Source organism: Columba livia, chromosome 5 (genome assembly GCF_036013475.1).
Source record: "Columba livia isolate bColLiv1 breed racing homer chromosome 5, bColLiv1.pat.W.v2, whole genome shotgun sequence".
NCBI lineage: Eukaryota > Metazoa > Chordata > Aves > Columbiformes > Columbidae > Columba > Columba livia.
Window position 1 is genome coordinate 49,323,071 of NC_088606.1, and position 16,917 is coordinate 49,339,987.

The 16,917-nt window shown below is 38.5% G+C and overlaps 1 protein-coding gene across 12 annotated transcripts in view; it reads right to left on the reverse strand.

Annotated features, from left to right (window-relative positions):
- LRP5 (LDL receptor related protein 5) overlaps window positions 1-16,917 on the reverse strand; it is a 180,698-nt gene that overhangs the window by 151,050 nt on the left and 12,731 nt on the right. For 4 of the 12 annotated variants that reach the window (XM_065064887.1, XM_065064888.1, XM_065064886.1 and 1 more), the window contains exon 2: window positions 59-455. In XM_065064887.1, the coding sequence (XP_064920959.1) occupies window positions 59-455 (397 nt within the window). Of the gene's footprint in view, window positions 1-58; window positions 456-5,464; window positions 5,565-13,436; window positions 13,543-16,917 lie in introns of all 12 variants that reach the window. The other 8 variants (XM_065064896.1, XM_065064895.1, XM_065064890.1 and 5 more) reach the window with 5 other exon arrangements.

A 16,917-nucleotide genomic window follows, 5' to 3' on the forward strand; every position in this document is an offset into this window, starting at 1 on the left:
ACCTCAAAATAAATCACCACTGTATCAATTTAAGAATTTAACTCAAATTAATATTTACCCATGAGCAGGATCCAAAGCTATTGCCCTGGGCTGATCAAGGTCTTGCCAGAAGAGGACTTTTCTAGATGTTCCATTGAGATTAGCTACTTCTATCCTATTGGTTTCTGAATCCGTCCAGTAAAGTTTTTTCCCAATCCAATCACATGCCAGGCCATCCGGGGAAACCAGACCAGAAATGATGACATTCTGCACCACATTCCCAGTTTGGTTAATGTAAGTTTGCTTGATGGCTTCTTCACTCACATCTGTCCAGAAAACGATGCCTTGCGAATACTGGAAGTCAACCGCAGCAGCATCCTCTAAGCCACTGACCACCACAGTAGACTCCAGCTTTGTGCCTCCAGCATCCACGAGTCGAACATCCCGCCGGTTGGCAAAAAGCAGAAATGGAGATGCTACAGAAAGAAAAAGTGAAAACCTGTTAGTATTACTGGCATCTACAGATACTAAAGCACTGAGTATGAATATGGCAGAAGAGGATTTCTTTTCCCAGATCAGAGGGGCTGACAGTACAGCAGAAGTAACGTGGAAGTTTCATGAGATTAAAATGCACATTACTCAAAAACCTCTTCCTTCCAAGTCAGACAAAGGAGTAAAAGACAGGGGGAAGAACAGGCCCAATTCTGTATCTATGGAATATGGATAGTGTCTTCAACATAGTTAGTAGTTCAAACTGAGGTCCTTCAACAATGCCTTCCGCCAATCCATAAATTCAGGTTTAGAGCAAATTAAGTCTTCACGGTTTAGAAGCTTGGTTCACCAAGCTGAAGTAGTAACAACGCAGAAAAGGCAAGTTCTGACGCCTTGCAGTAGCAGGCTGGAAGCTATCAGTACATGCTGGATCAGCTAAAATAGGGTTAAAGTCCACAGGTAGCTGGGGGATGACACAGCCAGGACAGCTGACCCAAAACTATGGGTATTTGATACCATGCAAGGTCATGCTCAGTTATAAATGGAGGGCTGGCTAGGGTGGGAGCCTCTCCCTCTGACTTGCAGGATCAGGGCATTCTGGGATGCTCTTGGTTCTTTCTGGACCACACAGTTCAGTGCTTTTGTGTTTCCAGTGCAAGCTGCTGTCTGAAACAGGAGGGGGAGGTTTTGGTATGAATTGCAGTCAGAGTTGACAATCACTGTTTAGAGGAAAAGGTTGCTTGGAAAGGCAGGCTACACCAGGATTACCACATAGTGAGAGATTGCACTGTGTATCCATCACATCGTAAACTCTTTCATTATTATAATATTATTGTTATTGTTTATTTATTTTTTATTTTATTTTTTTGCTGTTCCATTAAACTGTTCTTATCCCAACCCACCAGTTTTGCCTTCTGTTTTCTGATTCTCCTCCCCATCCCACTGAGGGCAAGGGAGGGGTGAGCAAGCAGCACAGTGGTTTTAGTTGCCAGCTCCGGGGTGCTGAGGTTAAACTGCAACACGGTACCAGATACAACACCCTGAAATGATCCTATCAAGCACCCTCCCAGATGGCAAAGACTGTGACAGAGATTCAGAACTACTGTCTTCTCCCTTGCACAACAAAAGAGAAATTAAAGGAAGAGTTGTTAAGGAAGATTATGTGGGTTGTGGAAGTTTGTGGGGACTGCTGGTAGCTTGAAGAGGCAACTAGAGCAAACAAAGGCTCTAACTGTTTGAAGTTCTAAGTGTATGGTGGGAGCTGGAATCTTAGTACTGAATGACAGGGAACAGGCTTTGAAAGGGGAGTTAACTTGCAATTGATGCAAAAGGGATGGGAAGCTTGAAGATGTCAAAAATGACAGCCATAGAGATGTTCCAGCAGTACCTATTCAAATTCTAGATCTCTGTATGCAAAGTACAGTTGGACAATGACATCACCTCACAAGATAATGCTGGTATTCACAGACAGAAAATACGGAGGTAGAGACTCATGAGAGGCAAGAAAATTAACCTAATTGAGTTGGATCTGACAGCGAGGCATACAGAAGCAGTAGTAACACTGTCAGAGATTTTAGCATAGAGAAGATGACCTTTCTGTCATACCAGTTATCATCTGATATTACACCCTAAAAAGGAGATAAGTCTGGTTTTGCAATAGAGGCTGTCCCTCCACACTGTCAGAGGGAAAGGTGTGAAGTCTTATAACTCCTCCCTCCACCTCCCACATAGAGTATTACAAACTCTAGCATAGGGAGATTATGTAAAGATCCTCTGTAGGATCCACCATGGGGGGAGGAAGCATGATTCAAACAGAGACAAAGGCATGATTCGTCCCAGCTGCTTTTTCCAGAAGAGGACATTAAGCAGACATACTGCAGAACATTCCTTTCCAACCATAACAGCCAAACTGATGGACAAGTTAACCACTTCATTTCTCTCCTAAAAGTGCAGGCTTTCTGCTTCATCCAGCAGTAAACAAGAAAAATAGTTATCTGCAGATGTGGCTGGCAAGGCAGCCACCGAGTACAATGATGCCACCATATGAGCCACAGCTGTGAATACCACTGGCAGATAAGAATGCCAGTATTTCAGAAAATGCAACTAGATGTTGGAAGGAATGGATCTCCCTCAGAAGTGACACACTGGCCTGTTCTGTTGGATGGTATTATAGTTACAACTGGGCAGATGGCGGCAGACTCACCATATTTCATAGAGCTTATGTTTTTAACAGAGATGGATGGAAGGCAGAGAAGAAGAAAGCTGATTGCTTACTTTTTATGTATTGTGAAGTGATGACGACTGTAATACCGTATTAAAAAAAAAATCACTTATGAATGTGATAGATATGGTGGTAAGGGAACTATGGTAGATGTGCTAAAACTGATACTGTTTATAGTAGTCAACCAAATGAATTATACATAAAGGGTACAAATCCCCCAGCCTTATGTCTACACAAGACAGCTTTCCTGATGCTGGTAAAACAAGTAAAATTCAGTAATTACACACAGACGAGGAGCAGAAGATTTGCCCAAGACTATTCAGTAGATCAAGAGCAAAGCTGGAAATTGAACCCACACTCGATTCCTAACCAGGAACAGGCCAGTGTGTTGCTTCTGAATTCAACCATTAACTTTCATTTTTTGTTTTAATTGTATCAATGCCACCTACAGCATTTAATTTTATTAAGTGCTTCAGGGGCAAGTGTTAGACCCAGCAAAATGACGTAGGACAAAAAAAAAAATAAAATTGCACTATATGATCTTTGCTATTGGTTTCAGTAATAGTTCTGAAAACCAGTTTTATGGGATTTCACTCATTTACCTACTAAGACTAAGATAATGAATTATAACCAACAGAGCATTTGCCATCAGTTGCTGGTTAGCCACAAAGCTGCAACAGTTCTAAGACAAGATGAAAAAGAGAGTTTTAAAAAGTTGTATTTATACTACTGCTTTATACTTGTTGGCATGCCTACATTTTGTCTTCTTACCCTTAAAGCAGAAATAGAAAGACACGAGAATACTGGGGAACGTGTATGATTATTACTGTTAAAAGCATCAGAAGTGCAGAACACATACAAATCCTATGTACAGCACACAGGAGAAAAGCCTTACTTAGCAACTCTTAAAACAGTTAACTAGACTAAAGGTCATGGAAAGGTTTAACTGTGCTTCTAAGAAAAGCGACCAATTATCTTGGGAGCCTGGTACACAATATAAAATAAAGTTTTCATTTTAACAAGCATACAAACTAAAACTGCCATCCAAAATCACAGTATGTGCAACAAATTATATTTTAAATATCATTTCAGTTCTTAACAGGACAAATGCAAAGGGGACATCTGTGGTTTAAGCCATGTGTACAGCTGGACAGAGAGAAGAGCATATAATTCTTTCAGCATTCAATGTCTCAAACCACAAAAACATTCATTACCAAGGAAAAAAAAACCACCCCACATACACTCCTGCCACGGGCACACAAGATGGTAAAAAACAAACGTCTCAAAACTTTTGCACCCAAGGGTGTATGGTCTCATGGAAACTCTTAGAATATGGAGTAAACATGCATCAACTTCAGATACTTAAAAATAGCTGCTATGCAGAAACAAGACCACGTAGGTAGGGTCCTAGCAGTCTTAAATTAATCAGCACAAAGCAATCCCTCTTGTCCAGCTCTAACTCTTTTGGAAGGAGGCTTAGATCTTTGATGTGTAACATAAGGCTCCTTCCACACATTTAGGGAAGTTATTCCACATGCTGTCACCCTTTTGGGTGTTATCCCCATTTTTCATAGCCTAGCTCAAGCAAAGAGAGACTGAAGTTGGTGGCAGCAGGAAGCTCACATGCCACGACACACAGACACTACTGGAACCATAAAGATGCAGGAAAGAAGGTAAAAAGGAGAGAGGTTCAGACTTGGAAGAGAAAGGAAAGTAACCAATAGTTTAGCCAAACCTAAAATCAAGCACAACTTAAAAAAAAAAAACACAGTCTGACAAGAAGAAAATATGGTATGTATAAATCCCACAGATACACATAACATTATTTTACTCCTTCAACACAACTGTTATATATTTAGCAGGAAAAAATAGTAATTTAAAAAAAAATGTTATCTTTCTTAAATACTTCAAGCTCTATATTTTTGACCCTGGTCTTTTTTACTGGCAGCTGCTGCTGCTGCAGAGAACCTGAAATTACTGAAGATGTTGGTCTTCCTGTACTAACTGCACATAACCCAAGTTTAAACTTGCCAGGTACAGTCCTCTAAAGAAGGCTATTGCTTTCATCCTCAAAAAACCTTACTATAGATAAGGTGAATTCCTAGTGTAGTTACTAAATTATAGAACATTCTAACTGCAACACAGAAGTAGATACTAGCAGTTTGTAGAACACAAGACAAAAAAAACAGGCCTCCTTGGTTTCACTCCCATATATACCCCATTAGTGAACTTCAGCAGGTGCTTCAGTCCAATGATTTGTAAAAATCATTCCACCTGCTACAAATATACTCTTCCTGCTGCTGTTAATTATCTCAGAGGCCTGCCACAAAGGCTACTTAAGCTTAAGCGAGGCACTTAAAGGCCTTCCAGCAAAAGGCTCCATAATGTGCTCAGCTTTTCATTCCTGACACAGCTAAGACTTTTCCTCTCTGTGAGCCACAGAGCAAGTGTGGTCAGTGAGCTATGAAGGAAAAGAAAGCATTCTGATAATCAAATAAGGAAGATGCATTTCCATTTTACCTGACTTTAGGTAGAATCAAAGTCTGAAACTGAGGGGGAGACAGGAATGCTATTTTAAACCACTAAAAACATCCCCCACACTGTGCAGGAGATATCATGCAATTTTTGTAAATTTTACTCTTTACTAGCCTGTATTTTAAATTGTTTACATGGTCACACCAGGTATAAATCACTGGAAGGTAATCCAATCCACGCTAATATCCCATATTATGAAATATACTTGGTGCCGGTTTTATTTATATGTGCTATTACCTTGAGTATCACTTCTGAATACTAGAAGACAACCAGGATCTCAGTGATCTAATTGCCATCAGGCTATAGTAAAAGGGAGGCTGTTCATCCATCAGTGTACCTAAAAGAAGTGACATGGCATTAGCCACAAATACATTGGGGAGGGTTTCTATAAATAAATTATGTAAATTTAAAGAACAGCTGGTTTAGTGGCAGTAAACTGGACAGGGTCCACAGAAAAGCATATATATAAAAAAAAAAAAAAAGTTTTATGTGGGTTTAGAAAACATACAAAGTTTGTTCTCATCTAGGAGTGAAGCTGGGAAGGCACAAAGATAAAGAAGAGTAAAACAACAGTCCAACCAGTAAACACTCTCATGAGAGGTTCAAGAGAATTTATTCTTGGCTACTGGAGAAATGACACACTAAAGAAATTAGACCTGGTTAGGCTCTGGGCTTTTCATTGATGGTGAAGGGAATGAAGAGATGATGCAGAGAGAAATATACTCCGAGATACCGGAGCACACTACAGAAGCTGTGGAATTGCTTGCAACAGGTGATTTTTAGTAGCAGTTGGATAGCCATTCCCCAGGTGTGGCTTTTATACAATTAATTCCTGCCTCAGAGAAAGAGTTTCACCTGTGTGTCTTGAAACAGAACACAAAAAAAAAAAAAAAAACAGCTCAGTGGACTGAACTTCCCATACCATTTCACTGAAAATCTTGATTACAAGGGTGTAGAGTTGCTTGTATTTATGCTTGGTTTTACACAAAACAAAACAGTTTTAAAAACTCTCCCAGTAACATAATACATCACTGTTTCTGTTGCCCTCCTGAAGCAGATGTATTTAGTAGCTTTATCAAATACTAACACTATTGTTAGATAAACTGCTACCTACCTTTTATTTTATATTTTTAAATAAATAAGCAGTAAGTTTTTTTAAGATCTTGTTACATTTTCTGGATTGTGTAGGGTTCCCCAACAATAATTACAGGGTTTTAGGAAGACAAGAGATTTACTTCAGACTGTTGTTTTTGTTTGGCAGTCCAGTTCTTAAATAATAATGTTAGCAGTAACAACAAAATATAGCACTGATTATATACTATGTCATCTCTATTGGCCTGAATTCGTTCATTTCCCTTGTTCAAGACATGCCAAAGTGTTTCTCAGAATGCTCTGAAGACGTCCAGCAAAGGTGCTTCATATGAATTATGAAACTTCAGATGTGTTCAGATTGTCTGGAATGGCAATAAAATGTTTTAAAACTTTCCAACAGCACACTCTGAACTTATTCATTATTGTTTTGTCCTGTTTCTAGTTATATTATTTACTTCAAGTAAAAATTCCAGAATGACATGGATTCAGTATGCATAATTTAGTGCAGTTCCATCTCTGCAGAGGCTGGAAGCAAGCTATGTGTGTTCAAGACCACTTTTCTATGGACACAATCTTTAAAAGAGGGTTTCTCAAACTTTTCTCACAGACCACCCATTAAGCATACCACATGAACTTCCCTCCTAGTGCACAGGGCAATGGTACTCTCAAACTGTCCTTACTTAATACCCCTGTGGCAAATACTGAAAATGGCTACATGGAGCAGCATATTTAATCTTTTAATGAAGTTTAGCAGCTGGAAAGGAGGACAGCCAAGTCCATGCAAGCAGCCAATGCTCCACAGACCACCAAGCAGCATACAGAACATATTTAGAGATCTGCTGAAAAACTAAACAAAAACCAGAATACCTGCTGTGATATCAACTTGCTGAGATACTCATTTAAGACTCGCAAGCACTTCAACCATTTTATTTAGAGAAGAACACAGATTCACTAGAGCACAAAGCAATTTTCATCTGGTCTGTGTTTTCAGAATAAATTTCTGAACGTGATTGCAAAACTGGCTCTTGGCAATCACTCGATGTGAAATGGACAACTGGTGTTCAGCCAAACAGTTGTGTGGACTGCAGTCTCACGCAGTCCTGACTAGCTAATGCTAAACCTATAATATCTTGGAACCCTCGTTTCTTCCTGACCTCAGGTTCTCACCCAAGCATTTTACAGAAGATAAAATATACAAGGGATTTTCCCAAAAGCAGAAGTATACTGTTTGTAACAACTTGCTTGTTCTTCTGAGGATTCTGCTGCAATTTGCTACTCAAGAACCATAATGCACACAACAGCTTAAATGTAAATATACTCTCTATTGGGCGTTAGGGCATTTTGGCTCCAGGCAGACACCCAACAACAAGCTTTGACAACCAGCACTTTGAAAACAGCTGTGAAGCCGAGCATCCTCCAGTCTTAAAAGTCAACTTTTGAGTTTGGAGCTGGTTAGAGATGAGAACCTGCACTGAATTGCAAGGGAGGCTAAACTGACAACTTCAGTCATGATGGGGAGAGCTCCCGAGGTCCACTAGAAATCCCAGTCTAAATGTCAACAATAAAGCCCACAAGGGAGGTGAAAACTTTCCCATTCTTTAAGAACAACTAGGCAGCAGTACCTCACAGGTCTGCACTAGGATGCCTGAGTCCAACACTGTGTCCAAATGGAGGAACTTGATAGCAGAAGGAGACCTATCACATACACATAGGTGACCTACTGACCAGCACCACAGCCAGTTTCCAAACTTCCTCTTAAGTTAAGAACAATGTGATACAAGGAAGGCTGTCACAGGCCTCACACACAGCTGTTGTCTCAAGACATGATGAGCAAACTTTTCCAGATCCATCACAGACTACTGCACTGGACTCTCACCTTCTCCAGCTATACAAAGCTATGGTCTTTACACTGCTGTCCATAAGAGTGAAAGATCCTGTAAACCACTTAAGATTTGGAACCCTGGGTACAAAAAACTAATTCTACAGGCTATCATTAATGACAAATTACTTGCACTGAGGGGAGTACTGCTTTATGGTATCCCTCCCGCAAAAGCCTGCAGTGACCAGACCTCAGCTAGAAGCTCAGTTCAGAAGTCTCTGAGGACTGTGTTCTGAGGTAAGTCACTCAGCAAGTCACTGAGGAGGTACCATCATAAAAATATAGTTGCTGACAGCAGGCACATTCATGTCAATGGCAAGTCCCTGGCCCTTTTATGACAATACACTGGCATCAACTACTGCAGCACTAGCTGAGGCATTTGCCAAATATAGTAAAAACTCAAGCTTTTTTACTTCTAGCTGTTCAGATATTAAAGAACAAATACTTTCCCTCTCTCCTCAGCCTGGTTAACTGATACAAAAAATTTGTTTATTACCTGATCAGACAGCATATTTGCATCAACATATTCTGATGTAGAACTTAAGAAAGCAATGGCTTAAACTTGATATGAGTAGTGATGTTCATGTGCATGGTGCTAGTAAAGTCCACCCCATTACCCTCTCTTCGCAAGGTAGCAGATTGTGCATTCATTCCTTATTGGATTGTGTTTCTATGCTAGACCCAGAGAACTGAGTTAGGAATGGATGTTCATGGGGTGGCACAGTACTGGGAAGGAATCTGGCAGATAAGGATTTGATTTCCATTCTACCAGACCACCCTGTTCAAATATCACTCCTCTTTGCACTGATTCTGTAATACCAAATACTTTAATTGTCTTGTCAGTGAGGTTTCATATTTTGATTAAGAATTCTTTAAAGTACAAACTTGTATTTTATCTAATACCATAGAACACTAGTTCGAATCCCATAACAGTGTTTAACATATTCAAACCACACTGGAGCTGTCAGCTGACTCATGACGGTTTTCTTTGTGAGAATTACTATGGCACTCTATGTGTACCCACAAAAATTTGAAACAGCCTGTCCATTGAGGTCTCTGGTATTTTCAGATTTTAGAATAAGCAGAAGTGGCATTGAAGTAGTCTCTTACACGGTACTGCTGCTTTACCAAAACGAGTAAGTGTAAAGGCAGTGCATAAAAATAGGGATGGGGGATGTGGCAGGAAAAAAACCATATTTGGGTGTTTCACATTATGTGATGGAGTATATGGCAATAATTTTGCTGTTATTTTAAATGGAGTAGGTATGGGTTCCCCCCACCTCCATGTTATGCTCAATAGTTTTAAAACTTCAAAGAACAATGAAAATTTGTCCTGCTTCTGCATAAACTGGTTTAGAAGAATGCAGACAAAGGGACAGCTTCCTTGAACATCTAAACACTACTTTTGTTGTGGATAACAGTTCAGATCAACCCACAAATGGGAAAAAAAAAAAAAAAAGAAAACCTGCAGTGTTTCCTTTTTAGATTCTGGATGCCAATGGAAGCAAGGTTCTGGAGGTTTTTTTGTGGGTTTGTTTCTTCTGGGTTTGTTTATTTGTATTGGGTTTTGTTTGTCTGTTTTGGGGTGTGTTTTGGTAGGTTGTTTTTTTGCTGTTGGTGGGGGGGGGAAGGTTGTGCTTGTTTGTGTGGGATTCTGTTGGTTTGGGGTTTTTTCGCCAGGTTTATTTTATTCCTCTTTGGTTTGGCAGAGAGCTCTTACCAATAATGGTAGATTATGTAGCAATGATGGTTCCAAACTTTTAATGGATAAAATAGTCATTCTACATCATTTGGAAAATTTGGCTTGCAAATTTTCTCCAGAACTTTAACAAATATAGGCTTGACAAAGCTATGCTTCTTTCTGATCTGAGCTGTTTCCTATTTCTAGTTCCAGATGTTACATTAACTCCAAAAGATGCAAACATTAAGCAAGCTAGAAAAAGACATTTTACTTTCATCTCCACCAGGCATATGATATGTACCCTTGAAACTGTAATATATTTATAAAATGCAGGAAACTACACAGCAAAAGCACATGCTGGATTCAGCTGCTGGCAAATGTCATTCTTTGGAACAAAAATATAGGTAAGTCAGATGTGGAAGATGCAAACGTAGGTTCCACAATCTGTCATGATTTTCTTCTAGCAGTTAAGAATCTTCCCCAATAAAGCCATCTTATTAAAGAGAACAAGTCACATGATAATGGGGTTTAGAGAGTGTGAAGTTAACAGTTTTCAGCACCAAATTGTAGACAGGACTTCTGATTTTTATGCAAATCTCATAACTGTCTTCCAGACCAACATTCAAGATTTTGTTTTTGTGAGAGCTCAATAGGAAGGAGAGCAAAAAGAAGATGAGGTGAAAAGGATTATTTAAGATAAAGAAATCTGTAATATTGTGCTTGTATTTATATTGCTGATAATACTTTGTGTCCTTTAATGTAGCAAATAAATACAGCAATCTGCCCCAAGCTTTGTAAATCACTCCTTGCTGGAGATGATTCTGCTTTAACCAAAAACATTAGTTAAACTAAATTCATTCCTTATGGCTTCTTTTGTCTGCCTAAGGTCAATGTTTGTCCTGCAAGTTATCTGAAGCTTTTGTTCTGCCAGAACTACACAAACAAAGATCTTCTACTTTCTTCTGTATTATTTTATAAATCTGTTTTTCAGTATCATGGAGGCAAAGACGTGGTGCTTCTCACAATTTAGCTTTTTCTCAAACATTTGTTTGAGAAAAAATAGTGGATCTGCTTAAAGAGACAGCATGTCAGGCTTTCAGTAACTTTTCTTCCATTTTTTTGTCAGAAGTTAGTCAAGGGTCAGAAAAAAAATATCACCTGACTTGCTTTATTTTGGGGTTAAAATGGTCATAGTATATTACAAATTGAGTAACTCTTCCAAAGTCTGAGGGGTAGAATTAATTGAAAGAGGTGTCATGATGCCATTGAATACAGCTCTTTTGACAAATCTATTTCACGTGTCTTTAGTGACTAGTGTATCATTTTTACGGACATAGTGGAATAGGATTCTATGGTCTTTGGGGCATGGCAGCATTCTGCTGTTAATGCAAATTAACCCCAGCATTATTTTCAATGGCATTACAGTTCACATATCTGCAAAGCGTGCGGTCAGCTCGAATTGAACTGGCTGATAAGGTAGGTAAGTAAATATTGCACAAGAACTGATAACATTCTTGCTTTAGAGGGTAGACCACATTCAGTTATCATTTACCTGGCAGCCATCATCGGCAGCTGTGATACATTTTTTTCCCTGGGTCCAAAAATTTTCGGTAAGGTCTCCACTGGTGACTATATTTACTTCAACACTGAGTTCTGAGGACTCTTAGTACCAAACTAAGATTTGGTAGTATGTCACTGTTGGACAGAAAAGCTTGAGTGGTGTTTATCCTGCAAAATTATTTTCCCTTTAAATTGGAGGTGCATGTGGTTCACTCATAATCCTGCTATCGCAAATTAGTGAAGATCATAAACTGGCAAAAGTTGTTTCTTTATCGAGGTATGCAAAGGGTCCCTAACGGAGAGCAATGAAGTACAAACGCTAGCCTAGCTGAAGAAACATAAAATAATCTGTGCTATTTGTCCCTCCAAAATGTGGGAATAGGGCATTTCCAGAGAAAATAGAAGTTGCTTCCAAACCTATAGAATAAAAGAGGCTTTCCACATTAGGACCTGTGTTGGTAATATTCAAAAGAAAGCAGATTGTATCTGCTTTCTTTGTATTATACCTATTTTTATAGGCTGGCAGTTTGTGTGTGCAAGAAGGGAAACGTGTTTTGGAATTCAGCTCTAGAATGCTAACAACTGCTCTGTACAATCTCATGGTTATTAATTGGTCACTCCCCTCAGTGTCTGTTGAATTCTGATGTTATATGTAATTGTGCAATATCTAATCAAGTATAGAGGTCCCCAAAAGGAGACTAACTAGAATATTAAAGAAGCAGCGATGCACTGCACTGAGGGAATGTTATAAAATGGCAAGAGGCACAGCAGCTAGAGGGGTTCCCCAAATTCCCAGGGCAGTGCGGGGTGAAGTACATACTTCCCCAAACACAGTATTCCAAAGCATTCAAATTGAGCTCCAGCTACATTGTGTCAGGAGGGATTTTGATTTAAATATGTCCTTTGTATTGAACTGGGTCAGATGTGTTTTGTTCTGCCTGAAGTTGAGTCTTGCACTGAATTTATTTTTCCCTTTCCCCGTTCCTGCCCATCCCCAGCTACATATTGCTCCCCATCCCCCAGTCTCTTACTGCCTTACAGATGTTTTAGTGCCCGGGGATATGCCAACAAGACTGCACGCATAGTTGCTTTCCTTGAACCAATCCTGTCAAAAGGATGTCGGTTAAAAAAGGCAGGTATATTAAAAAAAAAAAAAAAAAAAAGTACTAAGGCAACTTCTTCACCCAGTTCATCTGCAGCCAGAATACAGTCTGGTTGCAGACTTGCAGAGCACGGTCTCTGTGCTGCTGTATCTTGTACACATGATGCTCAGGGGAAGGAACCTTATAGGTGGTTTTGTGCTTTAAAAAAAATACGGTGGCACACACAGGTTTGCTTTACTTTTATGATTTAAACATGGACCTAGCCATCCACAAACTCACAACTTAAAATTTCAAAATATTTCCATGTAGAGCTACAACAAATTTTAGTTTTCAAGTTAGGTTTATTTACCTCTCATATTTACATGCAAAGGAGAAGGGCTGTTTCCCCTACATACTAAAAATGTAAGTCATGCTTTAAAATATATATATTATGCCCCAAAGGCAAGGTTTGTGTGAATAATTTAAAAAACACACAGAAGACACCTTAAATTTCATTAGTGAAATGCAAGAAAATTGAATGCGGTGCCTGCATCCACCTAGACTTTGAAGCACTACCTGAAAGAGAAGGCTGAACAACCGTAAGAAAAATCTACCTTCTCTAAAAACTAGACATAAACTAGACCACAAAAGCACTTGCTTTTTATGAAAAATAGCTTCCTTCTCAAATACAACAACAAAAAGGCAATCAACAAAGAAGAAAACCAGACCCACACCAAACAAGCACTAACTTGGAGCACAGTTGACAGAAGCCCTTCCCTTCTACACTAAAGTTAAGCTTCTCATTCTATAATTAAATACTTACTCAAAGTTAGGGTAACCTTCACTTTCTACTTACAGAAAACACTGTAACATTACAGTTAAAAGTAGTACAAAGTGGAGACATTCAAAACCCACCTGTGCACCATTCCTGTGCAATCTACTCCAGGTGAACCTGCTTTAGCAGGTGGGTTGGACTAGATGATCTCCAGAGGTCCCTTCCAACCCCAACCACTCTGTGATTCTGTGAAACAGATAAATCATTTATCAAGCTCATCTAGTGCAGCAATTAAGTAAATAAGATGCAAATAAAAATGCGGATTTCTTTCTCCTTCAAAAACGGGACCTAAAATCCTGAACTCACTGTTCATGTCAGTCTTCTATTAATTACCATGTGCAATATGGGTCAACCTTGCCATCAAAAGACCTCACTTGGGTGATAGAAAGTAACTCACTTTTGAGGACAGTTCAGGCTTGTCTCCTTTGTTGTGACTAATACTTGAAATATAGAGCAGCATTGTGCAATACATGCTATCGACTCAACAGGAAAGAGATTCAAAACGAACAACTCATTTTACCAAAGTTACTGCGGAGCCAGTAACTATTATAGAAGTCATCATCTATCCACTACTTCTCGATTATTGCACCATGAAGCTCTGAAGCAAGAAGATGCACTTTATTTTCTCTATGTTATCAACATGTGAAAAACATCAAATTTCTTATGTTTTATTTTGAGGAAGTTAGGGCATCTAAAACCTCTCAAGAATGTGCTCCACTGGTTAGCATATTATGTTGTTCCCTTTACAAAACTCTAATATGCAGAGTCTGTTTATATATACATATATATATCACATATTTATACATATACAATTTATAAGGTAAAAGACTTGACATCAAACAGGCTACTGAAGTTGAAGGTTTCAAACTAAAAACTTCATCCCATGCAGTAATTGTCCAAGGACACAACAGAACAACACAACATCAAAGGAGAAAATATCTATCTACTGCAGAAAGGTTAATCCATACAATTAATCCTCTGTCACATCACACTATAAATGCAAACACATGCTCCATTTCTGTGTTGCTCAGAAAATTCTCCAAGATGCTATTCTTGTTAATAATGAGGTGTAGCACAAACAATTAAAGACTTGTAAAAATAACACATCAAGTTTAGATTTTATTTATTAAAAAAAAAAAAACAAAAACACAAAGAACAAAACAGCAAAGGCTGTGTAACATCTGAATTGCATGGAAAAATGTGGCATTATCCTTCCTTCAAAGCTGACTATGTTAGACTCAAAATCCTTGATCTTGAAGTATCAGTTTTATTAGACTAGAGAAAAGTTGATTAAATTAATATTTTATCATACAGCAGCATCTCTCTCTTTCTCCTCGCTGATGCAAGTTATTCATTAATAAACACATTACGGGGGGAGAGGAGAGAGGAAAGCAGAGAGAAGAGGAGAGAGAGGATAAAAAACAAAATAATAATTAAAAAAGAGCATGGAAAAGACATCCTACAAAAAAAAAAAAAGGTAACTAAAGAGGTTACTTTCAGCCCAGTCCTCTAATCTAGTTTACTACATAGCCACACATTTTCAAGTTGTCACTGGATGTTTTTAATTTACACCACAATTACAAACAAATTCCTCTTCATTTAGGCTTAAAATAACACCCTTAGTTATGTAAAGGTTCCTAGTAGACTCTAGAAAGTTTAAAATTAGTAAATCCACTAACACTGTTGCACGCTCATCTGCAGTGAACTGTCCCTAAATATTGGCAGTTTGGTTTGTTTGTTTGTTTAAAAAACACCACACACAAACTTCTCCAGGATTTAGGAAGCAACAAGAGACCCACTAATTCAGTCCAATTTAAGTATCAAATCAGCCTCTGAGAAAGAAAAATAAATATTAATGAAAATCTAAACAGTAAGCTGCAGGATAAAGTAAATTCAGGGCTTTTGGGGCTTTGCATGTAAACTTTTGTGTACTTTTCAAATAAAGCCTTTTTTCTTGGTGCCAATTTTACAACTGTATAGAAAGATGTGCTTTGAGGTTGCTAGTAGACAAGTTTTGGGAGTTCTTTAATATAACATGAATTTCCAGGTGTCAGAACTAGAAAGCTTCATGCCATTTCAGACACTGGGAAGCATTCTGAAAACATTACTGCTTTGCCAAGGCATTGCTGAAGCCAGTACAACAGGTGGAGTTGAAACTGGAAGATATGTAGTATCCAACCCAGAGTCTGGTCATACATTTGGCACATGCTCAGCCAAGTGTGGGAGACAGGCACAGACTGCTATCTGCTGTAGACTGTTCTATTTGTTCCCAGCAAAAATTATCCTTCTAGGAATAAGCAATATTTATGACAGACTTTGAATTAATTACCATTCCATGTTTCAAAATCTTTGTAAATAAAGATAATAAAATAGACTCATTTTGGCCACATACACAACAGTGATCTGACAACTGACATCATACACATCAATAACAGAAAAAAGAACACAGATGAAGCCCAAAGTTTAGAAATTGAACTTGGGATAGCATAAAAAGTTAAACTTTCATTGAAAGAAATGTTGCCAAGCACACTAAACATAACTTACTGAAATACTCACAGTAATCTGTTCCCAGTGTCCTGCTGATGTTTAAATAGGAAAATAACCCTGTAAAGGCCATTCCTTTTTATAAACAACCAACATTTATTCAGACTTTGTAATAACAAACTGGTGCTAAAGACCCTTTTTGCAATCATAAGTGTGCATGTGTAATGCTTCCCCATCTCCCACTGTGCTTGACTGCTCTATTCTTCCATACAAACACTTCCGTTTAAAAAAAAGTTTTAATAGTTATCAAAACTCTAGTTTTGGAAAAAAAATTGTAGGTTTTTGTAGAATTCAATATATTGCTTTTGCCTCACAATAAAGGAGCAGAAAAGTTACACTGGAGAAAGCATTGCATGCAGCTGTAATTTCAAGCACAGCAGCTGACAAGTTATATTTTTATCCCTGCAACATCTCCACGTGCCTCCAGAAACCATGCAAAGGCTTTTCATTAGCACTGGTACATAGTATCTCAATTGCTATGAAGCTTTACTGAACCAGTGATGACTTTCTGTCAACACAGTGGTTTGCAACAGCAATGAAGTAATTTTAGTTTCCAACACAGACCAAGATTTTATTTATTTTAAAACCCCAACAAACTCCAGACTGTGGCTCTAGTCTCAATGAGCACAGGAAACGACATGTAAAGCAACTTCCTCACAGTTAATGGCCAGGAAACTAAACAGCTAGAGAATTCAGCAGTAATTAAAAAAAGAACAGCAGAATTTACAAGTAAAAGAACAAATTCCTACCCCATACTAGTATGCTGATTTAAGTGTACCTGTCCTGTAGTGTGAACTCTCAAGCAAATCTTTTCTTGTTTCTTTCAACGGCCAAAAATGTGTCTGGAAGAAACACTTGCCATGTCACCCAAAACATTCTCATAGGCTCCTGGAAAAATTATTAAGAGAAGGAATACCTAGAAGAAGGCAGAATACCTAGAAGAAGGCATCGTCCCTCAGAAACTAGCATTTGTGGACAAGAGGGTCCTAACAAACTATGAACAAGCATATGGACAGG